General features: G+C 30.2%; 1 protein-coding gene across 2 annotated transcripts; it reads left to right on the top strand.

Moving 5' to 3' along the window:
- The first annotated feature begins 2,453 nt into the window (after nucleotides 1-2,453).
- Nucleotides 2,454-11,932, top strand: LOC114125566 (uncharacterized). 2 transcript variants are annotated; one of them, XM_027989278.2, is made up of 3 exons: nucleotides 2,454-3,590; nucleotides 5,883-6,041; nucleotides 7,528-11,932. In XM_027989278.2, the coding sequence occupies exons 1-3, from the start codon at nucleotides 3,125-3,127 to the stop codon at nucleotides 9,567-9,569; spliced, it is 2,667 nt and encodes an 888-aa protein (XP_027845079.2). In that variant the 5' UTR covers nucleotides 2,454-3,124; the 3' UTR covers nucleotides 9,570-11,932. The 2 variants fall into 2 exon arrangements, with proteins under 2 accessions (XP_027845079.2, XP_027845078.2); XM_027989277.2 differs by having other exon boundaries at nucleotides 2,455-3,590; nucleotides 5,880-6,041.
- The last annotated feature ends 1,494 nt before the right edge of the window (nucleotides 11,933-13,426 follow it).

Consider the following 13,426-nt stretch of genomic DNA (forward strand, 5'->3'; position numbering starts at 1 on the left):
AAAACAACCATTGAATTTATCATTATCTAAATGGAATGATCTACAAAAACTCAAACAGGTTTTACTAATTGATACTCATTAATTTTATGATACACTTTTACATTGTAATGAACTAAAAACCAAAAAAGGTAAAGTCTAGTCATATTGATTGTATTTAATATTTTTTGTTATAATAATGATTCTAAGACTGACCCACATGACTTATTACTTTATTTTATATTTTTTTTGTTATAATAGTGATCATAAGACTGATCTCCATTACTTAATTTAATAATATTTTATTGTTATAATCTAAAATATTTTTTTGATTTCTTAAATTGTAATAATTTACTTTTGTGCTGTTATTTTTAATACCTAATCTTGTTTTTATTTTCATACCATCATGTTTACAGTAAATACTGATCATAAGAGCATAATACTGATCCACTCCACTACTTACCAACTTACCATACTTAGTTATAGCTGTTTATGTAATAACTAATAATTATTATAAAAATTTATTATTGTTAAAATTTAACCATTTTACAAACAGCAACACCTCGTATATTTAACAAAAATACCATGTATCTAAATCACTGATAGAGCAATATCACGTATCTCATTTAAATTGTGTACATAAAAATAATGTATGGATCATTTATAAATAAAATATAAGTTTTTTAAAATGCAAATATAAAGAATTCAGTCAATGTGTAACAATAATTATTCGGTTTTTTGTTTCTTCTGAAAAGTACCAAAAATTTAGTATTGTCATTTGATAGTGTAACGATTTGTTATTATTCAAAAAGTAGAAGTTATACGGTTATACCTATACTTGAAAATTTCACCACTATACTTTAGATTGGAATTTTTTTTAAATCATTTTATTTTCAAAATAATTCGCTTATTTTAAGGCTATTTATAGAATATTTGAAATATTCGTTTTTTAAGTTTTTTTTTTATAAATGCCGATAAAATTTTTTTGGCTGTCAAAATAATAATTTTGCATTGATGAAAATTTAATTTCGAAATTCTTCATGAGTTAGTTTTATAGTGATTCAAAAATCATAAGAATACATTGGCGTATTTTTTTTGCAAAAATTTGAATTTTAAAGGATCATAAAGAAAAATTATCACTAACGATTTTTGATTTTTTTTTTTAACTACAATAAGAATAACTTATAATTTGAGTCATATCAGGAATCTAGAATTTTAGATTACATTTGATTACAAAATGTTTACAACATTTTGTGAAATTTTCGAATCAATTGAATTATTTTGAAGGTTACTGGATGCTGGGGTGACGTCACGCCAGCAGCTGGTATTAAAGTTTGGAATTCTGAACTTCCTTGTAAGTAACAAAAAAAGTTTTTGTGATTACATTTTTTTACATAATGATTACAAATCTTGTCAGATTTTGGTGTAAAAATGTACAATTTTGGGTGCTAAAGTGTAGTGATGTAGGTAATAGCGTATCCAGAAGTCACTCAAGGGGGGGGGGGCGAATTTTCAAAAATTAAATCACCTTTTTTCTATTAAATAATATCAAATGATATTATTGATTCCATATTAGATTTTATATATTAGAGACTACTACTCTTAAGTCTGATTTTACATTGAATTTCCTCCGAATTATCATAAATATTTGCGACTGAAATTGTTCAAATATAGTAATATATACTTATACGATACGAGTTACGAACGATTTAAAATGGCATTTATTGTATAGATATAAAAACTGAGCAAATAATAAACTACCTAGATTAAAGGTAATAACTCAATAATTAAATATTTGTGTTATTTTAGTATTTTAGACTGATAATAGAATCCTTACTGAGTCCAGAAGTAACGTCCTAGAACAGAAATGCACCGCAATGTAATAATATGACATATGTAGGACGTTTGGACTTATAGTGGCCATTTAATGCCGTTTTATTCCTACAGTCTAGGTTACATAATGATAATATAATTTTAAACTTAAACTTAACTTTTCAACCAGTGGATCGGAATTACAGAGAATTTGAACAAAACACGAATAATAATAATGATTTGTAATTTGTATATGTATATTGTATAGGTAGTTTGGTAGTCAAGTTTTGATTTTGTCTACGTCTTTCTTGCGAAAACCCTACATAATCAAGAAATTTATGGTAGGTAGGTATAACAAACATATACAATATCACAATGCCAGGTTATAATAATGTTATGATGGTGATTTATTATGTCATATTTTTTCATGACCATACGATTGGGTGATTGGGTCCCAGATCAGCCGTCGTCATATCAGTGAGTCGCACGCGCATATAATATGATATGATGCCAATTCACATAATATGATCGGCAGGTGGCGCGGAGGATTGCTGCTGCCCTGCGTAGTCTCTTACACGCGCGCGCGATTCCTTGTATAAGGGTTGAGTAGCAGCCGCGGCGGGGGGGAGGGGGCGTCGCGACGCTCATAACGAGAGTGCTCGGCATTATCGACCTGTACACCATCTGATTTGCCGCCGAGTCGTTTCCCAGCAAAACGCAGTCCGCCGTTCATTCACGTTCGCCACGATCCCGTGTCCAAAAACACATACAAATACTAATACTTACAGACACACACACACCCACACCCACACCCACACACACACACACATACACACCACACACACACACATACACATACACACGCGCGCACGTTGAAAGTAATATTATATTATCATAAATATATACTTTGACCGATCGTCGTTATTATCACGTCGCCGTCGTTGTCGTCGAGAGCACCGTCACGGATCAATACGAGTGTCGATATTTCGGGTTGATTTTATCGTCATCGTATCCTTCGGTCCGTCATTGCGCGTTGCATATGCGGACAATTCAATGTTGCTTTCAACGTGATCATCATCTCAGACTTTCTGTGGTGTACCATCGCCGACGAGGTGTTCGGTTTCCGGTGGGACGGTAGCGAAGTCGAGAACGACGACGGTGGCGGTGACGGCGACGACAGCTTCGGGGGCTGTGGTAGTGGTGGTGGTGGCGATAACAAAGACGACGACGACGGCGACGGCGACAGAGGCTGTGGTGACTGTTGATCGGTTTGACGAATTCGACATTATGGACAACACAAAGTCGAAGGCCGATTGACGACTACCATCAGTAAGTCATGAAACAAAAGAAAAAGAAAGACGAACCGCCGCGGCCACCGTCTGGCACAGATGAACAGCAACAGCAGCAGCAGCTATTAAATGGCGCAGGCGAGCCGAGACCCAAGAAATCGGCATTGAAACGCACGGCGACCAGTGGCGGCTCTAAGGCAGTTAAGTCCAGTAAGCACAAGCGGCACGTGCAGTTTAATGAAAGCCTGAACGTGTTTTTCGAGTCGGATTACGTGATCGTCATCCGGGATGATGACTGTGAGTTCGACGAGGAGGATTTCGACTTTTGGTCACAGCAGCCGTGCAGCTGTGGCGACGAATCGTGTTTTCAGCCGTGGTTTGATGATGACGATGGCCGTAACATGCCACAACTCGACCCGTACGAAGAACAGCCAGCCACGCTCAGTCCACCGGACGGATACAAGGATGGCTGTCCCAGGCACGTGCCGCCGTCACTAGACCACCTGAAATACGGTAACTACAGTAATCAATAGTCATTGACCGCAGCTAAAATCGTTTTCATTTTTTATTAACACCAATTAGAGCACCTTATAATATAATATATTTTATGCATATAATATTGTTCTTCATAAATTTAAAAAGGTTAAAAGCATTTATTTATTTGCACCATATAATGAAACCAGCCAAAGATTAATTGAATACGAATTTTAAATATGTACCTATCTATTAAAGTACTAAAATACTTATGTACCTATTCATTATATTCGACAAAATACGAATCGTTATAATATTATAATTAAACGTACTATGGTTTATTATAGCCCTATTTAAAACAAAGGTGGTATCAAATTATTATTATTTAGACACTTTGTTTTCGATAATTGAAAAATATACTAAAGTTTGAAAATAATTGATTCAATTTCATTGCAAAATATATTTATAATCGAAATATTGTTATTGAAATCAAATTTCATCATCCGAGTAAATTTACAATAATATGAATTTTATTAGAATATTTCATACCTCAATTAGGTTTTTTTAATAATCTCATCAACATTATTTCTATAAATTATACCTAAATACTTAATTTAATTATTATAATGATAATAATTTATTGTTGAAAAGAATTTATTTTCATTATTTATTTTGACTGACCATTTTATTTTAGTCATTCTTAATCGGATTTCTAGGTATATATTATATTATTTTGAAAAAAAATCTCTCATGTCTTAAATCTTAACTATTAGGTAAATAGGTTTAAGTATTAATTTTATGTGTTTTATTTTTTTTATGATAATATCCAAAAACTGTGTTTGATATGTGAAATAAAACTCATCTGTGCAAATAATATGATTTTTAAATAGTATTAAAATAAGGTAATTCAAAATCTATTAAAAAAGTTATCGATTGTTTTAAATTGCAGATTAATTTGCAGATTAATTTGCATTTAAATTGTATGTGTTCCAATATTTACTGATTTGAGTTTTACTCCGATTTTTATTTTCAACGTATTGATTTTAATTTTATTCAGATTATAATTTATTTTATTTATTTATTTTAAAGTTCGTTTGAATCCAATCCTTCGAGTCAAAATCATAAAAAAATACGAGATTTTATTCTGAATTTCAAAAGAGATTTTTTTTTTTAAGAATTATAAATTTAAAATTTTGCTGGAAGTATCCATAGTTAACTTGGCAACAAAATAAAAATTTTGGTTTTCAAAATGATTATCGACACAAAATTCAAGTTATTGTGTTTTAACTTGTTTAGGTTAAATAGGTCTATAATTTACAACATTTGGTAAGGAAATATTTTTAAATTTACACTTTTTGTGATATATTTATGTGAGTGCGAACAATAACCCCAATCGTTATTAGGATACTAAAAATAGACTTCATAATAAGTTCAAAATTTTTTTAAAATTATTATTGGAGTAAAATTCAAGTTAGTACTTTGGAACTTGCATGTAAGTTAACTAAGTTTATTCCAACGGTAGTGTGAAATTCCCTTAAAAATGTAGTGTCATACGTATAAAACATATTAATATTATGTAGGTATCTTCTTAGTTATTAACTTAGATACTCACAATAAAATCTTCAAGAAATACGTTTAATTTATGCTTATATTTTAGATCACGAAGATTTAACATTAAGTATTATCTCTAACATATTTATTTCACCAAGTATCATTAAATTTAAGTGGCTCAATTATAAAATTAATTAATCTCAGTGATTAACCATTTGATAAAAAAAACAAATCCAATAAACACATTTTGAATTTACTAATACAACTGTATAAAAAGAGGAAATATAGAATATTTATATAAACTAATTTAATTTAAAAATACCTACAAATTTTTAGACATTGCATAACTCTAATTAGTATGTTTGCAACCTTGAAAACAAATTAAAATAATAAAATGAACATAATATAATATTATATAAATAGATTCATAAATAATAGTATATTGATTTTTATAATAAAACAAATCCTTTAACTCTTAAAGTAAAATATTGAAAACGATAAGTATAATGCATAAATTATAATAACATTGTTTATATCTAATATGAATATTTTTTTATAATGATGGAATATTTCAAATAAAAAATAATTTTTATTTTATAATTTTATAATTATAGTATAATATTATAATATTATTATAGATTATAACTTTATAAATTATTATTTTCTTAGTTCTAAACAGAATGGATAACATTATGATGATATTATTGTTTAAGTGATTGAAAACATTCAAAATCGAATCGTAGGTACAAAATAATTAATATCGAAATAATATTGTAGCAGATGATGATTTAGCTACAAGATATGGTTCGGATGTGATGGACAGTTCTGGCGATACGCATGTCGCTATACCATATAATTCCAATGCTAACGCTACGTCCTATTTTGAAGATAACAATCAAAAAGTTCGTCATGAACTTTCGTCCATACCCCGGCCATGTAGTAAGTATAATTTATATTATTCTGTGTATCATAAACGGTAAAAATAAATCCGACTCAATGTGAATTACAGTGAAACTTCTATTAATTATGTTTCACCTCTCAACAATGGATACTTTCCAATAGTTGGCACTTTTAAATTCCCTGAAAAAAAATTATGTAAATAATGGAGGTTATAAATTATAACCTCTTAATAGTGGACGTGGACACTAACAATTGATACCAAAGTCCAAAATTAAAAATTACCTCTCATAAATTAACACAAATACATAATATATTATGTACATTGTACACATCGAAAATGATAAATAAAAATACTACTATCTTTTATAAGAACATTTCGTTTATATTTCGTGGATACAAGATAACAGATTTTTTAATTGAACATAAGCATTTAACATTTTTATACCCACTTTTTAATACACACACACATATCATAATACATTAATAAATAATAAATTCAAATTAATATAAATCATATTCTAATAAACGATTAATACGTATATAGTATATTACAATAAAGTAAATAGTAAATACCTATATTTATGTAACAGAAATACCAATTTGAATGCGTATTGCGTATGTATACCTAACCTTAAAAATAAATATCAAAATATAATGTTTTCGTCTATTTATAGGAAGATAATATTGGTAAGGAAGTTGATGATGTTGATGATTGTAACATGTAACATTATTATTGTAAGCTATAGCCTTTAAGTAATTTAGGTAATAAGGAATATAGAAAATATAGTATATACCTATTAAATATTGTTTTTGATGATAGCGTTTGTCGTATATTATATAGGTAATTACTAATTACTATAGACTATAGTCAGTATCAAACATATTTTATTTTCATTGTTTATTCATACTTCTTGTAGCTAAACTTTAAATACATACATTTGTACACGGTGGTACTGAATATATTAAAACGTAAATTTAATTTTGTTATAAATATAATATTTGATGTATTTAACATTTTTTCATTTTTACTTAAATTTTTTAAATTTTATTGAAGTACTAAATAATTTTTTTATATGGGTTACCAATATTTTGATTATGATTTTGAATTTTGATTAAAATTACCTTAACACGTGATTGACTATGATAATATGATATACTTTATTTAAATCTTATTAACACGTAGTTAATAATTAAATTAAGTAAATATGTAAATAAAAAAAAATGAATTTCCATACACTATCGGTACTGGACATTGGTAATTGTTTTTTATTCTATTCTTCAAAAAGTATCAAAAAATAAATAATTATGTGATACGCTTAATTATAATTGTTCTTCAAATAAAATTGTTATTATTTGAGCTTTGAAATGATACTTTCCATTTTGCTAAGAAAATAAAAATTAACAGTTTACGAGGAAAAATCTATATTAGATTTATCTGATATTGAACACAACATATAGTGATTATAATATTCTATATGTAAATTATGTTTTACAATTTTAAATCGTTTTTTTATGTTATTTGCAGAAGACGAACAAAAGCAGCAGCAACAACAGCCATTGACAAACACATCTACCCTTCAGCTGTCGAAAACAAACACTGTCTGTGATACAAATTCAAGTACAGGACAGCAACCACGGTGCATCGTAGAAACAATAACTATGACTACAGTTACCGAGAGACAGATCGTGCAGGAAACTAGACCTATGGACGTTCCTGGTGTTGACGGTGCCTGCAAAACTGAAGATGCAAAAGTTGTTACTGGTGCTACTGCTGTAACCCCGGATGAGGGGTATGTAATGATTAAATGTGGTAACAATACTGTGCTGTACAACAACCGAAACCCAAACTCAGCAGTTCGACAGTTGTTTCCGTCGACAAAGTTCGTGTGCCCACCAACCCGAATAAAAGAGACGGATGACGCTAGGTTATTGAACAAATATCTAATCACGGAAGAATCACTCAGAGCGTTTGATAGTAGGTCGATGAACGGTGGTTTGAGTGGAGGAGGATTCAAGAGCGAACCGCACAGCGATGACGATGACGATGATACGTCGAATAGCCTTATTAGGAGAACCATCGAACGGAGTACGTTAAGGCGGAATACCGTGAAAAAAAAGAACGTTGGTGACTCCAAAGAGATATCTTTGATCGAGAAGATCCGGCGGCTGACGTGTGATAGCGACGACGATGCCGACGATCCAGCGAAGAAGGTATCTAGTGCCATGCAAGAACAGGGGACCGCTTACACTGTGCTGGTACAATGTGATTCGGTGACACCATCAGCGGCCGTTGCTACTCCGGCGTATAAGAAACTCACAGAATTATTGAGCAGTGGTGGTAGTGGAGGCGGCCGTTATGATCAACCGCTGCTACCATCAACTGCTCAATCGACGGCTGACAGTGATACGACTGCCAAAGCTGACGGACTAGACCTGTGCGACGGTCACTCGACCGTTAGCAGCAGAGCGGCCGTCCGGTCGGCAACCGGTGGCAAACCTTTTCTATCTACGTTAGCAACTGCATGCGTCACAGGCAACGTGCACCCGGCAACCAGTGGATCAGTAGCAGGAGGCGCATCGCAACCATCGCATTGTCCGCAACCGGACGTAGTGGCCGGCACTCAAGCACCTAGCTCACACAGACAGGAAGAGCTTGTGGCGTTCGTGCAACAAGACTCGGGCCGCCTGGAGAAGATACGCAAACGGTATATGCCACCCACTGCCACTGCGGCCGCAACAGAGGACGAGGATGACGAAAACGACGATTACGGGTTCAACCGGCGTCCGGAAGTGCATGGCATTCGATCCGGGTTCTCGGCGCAGATCACCATCAAGAACAACCCGCAGCCGCCGCAACGTCCTCGTTCTTATTATGGTGACCTAGCTGTTCAAACCCCGCCACTTGATGTCCAACCTGACTTTGTGCCCAGGTATCCAGCAACCACCGTGGCGGCTGTCCGCGCTCGGATCCAGGGTGACACGCGAGCTCCACCACCGTACCCAGCCGCGTCCCAACGGTCCATCATCAGAGTGACTCATGGCCAACAACAGCAGACCATCCGCGTACCATACCAAACAGTCGGACCGGTTCAGGTGCATCTGTTGACTACAGCAGCCGCGGCTGCGTCCACCGCTACCACCAACGTCATTGGTCACCCATCGCAGCCACAGGTTCAAATTCGACACCCACCTAATGAGTACATCGTTCAACACGGCCATGCTAGAATACACCACGGCCAACAATTTGTTATCGCCCGTGGTACTCAAACAGCCGCGATATCGACCACTCGGTACTACCAGTTACCACCGCCTCCGCCGCCCAACATTCAGCAGCAACAGCAGTTACAACAACCGCAGTTACAACAACCGCAGTTACCACCACACGCTTTCCAACCGCCTGACGAGCATCCGCCGACACAATTCAAACAGACATCTCCCACTAGAGGAGTTGCAGCTAGCGGTAGGCTGCATATGCAACAACAACAAGAATATGTCGACCATAATTTACCGTCATCGGTCTCGCAGACTTCCAAAAACCCAATGCTTTTTTACGGTATGAATGTCTGAATGGTGCCTTTAGTGGTGGTGTATAATGTTTGTACGTAGTACCTAATATACATTATTATACATGTATGTATGTATGTATGTAGTATGTATATATTATATACCTACAACTTACGATGTTTGGCAATTCTTAAATAAGTTTTGTTATAACTTAGGTATATTTATAAATTCGTTTTCGATACATTAATACTGCAGATGTCGCTGAAAGGCGAGAGTCAACAAATTTTACCATAAAATGAAAAATTAACTTTTATTATGAATATTATGTGATTATAAATTATATAAGTACCAACTTAATGTATAACTGTATAAGTCTTCCTATAATATGTAGACGATAACGCAATGCGATAACATCAATTTATCAAAATGTAGATTCAAATCCATTGTCGAAACACGATCGTTTCAGTGAAATAATATGTAGATACCCAACTGTTATATTCTCATGAATAAAAACTGTATGATTAAGTTCCAATAATAAAATATATATTATATACGTACGCTTATTGTCAGCATTTATCGAATTAAGTATAATGGTTTAAAAAAAAAAACTCAATACATAATTTATTTTTATTATATAAAAAACTGAAAAATGCACTTTTAAATAAAATACATGAACAATTTTACTCCTAAAAGCAAGAAAATAGTATAAATAATAATATATTAAAGCAAATGGTGATTTTCGTGCCTACAATTTAAATTAATAAAAAGGAAATCTTATCTGTTTTAATTTGTGTTGAAAATATTACCGTAAATAAAAATAAAAATATATATTATATATATAATATCAAAGTACTTAATTTAACAATAAGTATATTAATATAACTCTATACAATCACAGGCCACAGGTCTTTTACACTATTTGTTTACCTACTCATTTTTTTTATTATTATTATTATTATTTTATTTTTATAGTTAATAAGTTTCAAATTGTAATAATGTATAAAATATAAAAGTAATTCAATAACAGACTGTGACGAAAATTAAGGGTTGTGAAATTGTATTTATAATACGACTATACCACTAGAAAACACGATAATATTAATCATATCGAAGATATAACTAATAGCCAAATCCACATCAAAAATAGAAAAATAATTTTTGAATGAAATAAAAATAAAAATGCTATAAACATTGGAGAATCATTAAAAACCGTTTATTATGCTATTTGGTTTACTATGATTCAATATTGTAAATAATAATCAAAATATTAAATAGTATAAATATATTTATTATTTAAGCCATTAATTTTACATTTCAAATTTCTTCGGGCTGACAAATATCTACAAATTATAAAAATATATATTATATTTATAAAGGTATATGTGGTACCTATTAAATATTAAATAAAATTATGCTTGACAAAGTAGTAGGTATGTAAAATTATATTGTTATGTTATGTTTAAGATTAAAACATAAAAATATTTATTATTTTGTTTTAAGAAATAAGAATTGCTACTCCAAAAATAAAACAAAATACAATTTTCTTAAAAATTTGATTGCTTTTAGTCCTTTTATTACTTAAATAAAATATATATATATAATAGCAAAACATAAAATCTGTATCAAAATTACATCGTAATTTCAAGCCAATTATAAAACCATAAAACAATTGAATAATAATCGCGATCGAATACTTTCATGTTTTAATTAATAATTTTTTTATGTACATATAGGTATATATTTAAGTATGCATATTACCTACCAAATTTAATAGGTTATCATGAGTTTCAAAAGTATTAAGGAAATCATTAATTTGTATTAATTTAATTAAAGTAAAACTATTATAACATTTGATTATTATAAAATGAAAAGTTTTTCATAAGCCAATAACTAGGAAATGTTTAAAATTTTTAGATTTTTAATAAATTCGATCACCCACTCATATACCGAATTTTTATCTCATAATCTATAGAACATTGAAATTTCATTAAAACTATATACACAAATTTAAACTTATATGATGCAAATTTATTTATTTTTTTTTAAATTTAATATATATAAATATATATATATATATACACCTATAATATGTATGTACTATTATGATTGGTGCCAAAGCGATGTTAAACTTAAAATTAAAATATGTATTCAAAACATACGAGTATATAAAATAAAATATTTTATTGTTTGAAATCAATTTAAATGGTAGGCTGTTTATTATAATTATGTTAAACTATAGTACGAAATACTAGATCGTCGTTAATACTTAGGCCTAAAGTGGAATTAATTTAAAATTGTATTGTTTGTGAATTTTATTATAATTATTTTTTATTTTAAGAAAATATAATGTTGTTGTTGAAATAAATGTGTATAAATGATTAGTTTGTGTTAACTTATTTTAAATAATATATAATAAAATATGGAAATACTTGAATTCATTGACCTTGTAACCTAACCCATTTTAGTTATCAACAACAAGTTAGCAAATGTTTTTATTAAGTTTATGGATTGTTCAGTTATTGTAAGGTAATATTGTTTTCAATTTATTATAAATTGCACTGAGGTTACTTTTTCATTTATAGGTTACACCTGTGACTGGTTAGTGGTTACAGAATACAGAGTAGTGAGTACAGAACTACAGACTATATTACATTACTATATCATTACTATATTTGCATACCAGAGTATCAACATCATTCTTTCGTATTTGCGAATAATAATATAATATAATATTTTTTCTTATTAGTATCTAATATTATATATGTTAGAAAATAAATTAACCAAAAAGTATGTAATAGCTACGCAGAAAATATTAAATTACGTTTCTGTGAGGATTCGTCATGTCAACTCCATTCACTGTGCTCATAAACTACAAAACAGTAAAATTAAATTAAGTAGAGACTATTTTTGTACTGCAGTCACTACAATCTACACTCTACAGTATATTATATAGTGGTTCTTATAATATATCTATATACAATAAATAATCATATGATTATTCTTATGGAGACCGTTCATTTATTGTAATATCAGTGGAATGTCTGATCATCAGTGCCCACTTGCAACAGCAGTGATCAATTCAGATTTTGTAAACAACATTAAGTGTTTGGCCTTTAAAATAATATTGCAATATACCTACTATATAACAATAAAAACAACCAATCAAATGTTCGCTATTTTAATTTTTACAGAGTAGGTATGTGTTCTTAGTATTCTTAATATTCTATTATACGAATCGTCGACATTTGACCCCTGTAAAGTTTTTAAACAATCAGACATTTGACCCCTCAAAATAAATTCATTAGATTGTCTTATATTTGAATAATTATTATGATTACTAATATTACATTAAGAATTGTAATATTTGAAGATAAGAACACCTAAACCTTCCAAATGCGTATACACAACAATGAGTTATTTGATATATCAATAAAAAAAATAAAATAAAATAAGGTTTTTACTTTTTAGTAGGGTTATAGGGTTATTGCTGAATTATTTTAACAAATAATAATATTTTAATACAAATTTAGAAAACAAAATATATTTTGTAATAATAACACAATAATTATACGATATACAAATGTTTGTGCAAAGTATGTCAACAAGTATTTTAATACATATTATATTACATTTCATTTATATTACATTGGTATATACCTACTTAATTATTGTCTATTACTAATGAATAAATATTTATCGTTTAGTTGAGGTGTTTTTCACTTGTATTTTTAACTTGTACTTCAGAAGTAGAAAATTTTATATCCAGGATTTCAATATTTTGTTAAGTTATGTACTATATTTTAAAAAAGGTTTTGTATAGCTATCATAAATTTACAGAAATTAACGAATCACGAATCTGATTTTTGGATCAGGTAAAAAAAATTGTTAATTTATAGCATTTCGTTAAAAACTTTTATAAG

Source organism: Aphis gossypii, chromosome 2, assembly GCF_020184175.1.
Source record: "Aphis gossypii isolate Hap1 chromosome 2, ASM2018417v2, whole genome shotgun sequence".
Lineage (NCBI taxonomy): Eukaryota > Metazoa > Arthropoda > Insecta > Hemiptera > Aphididae > Aphis > Aphis gossypii.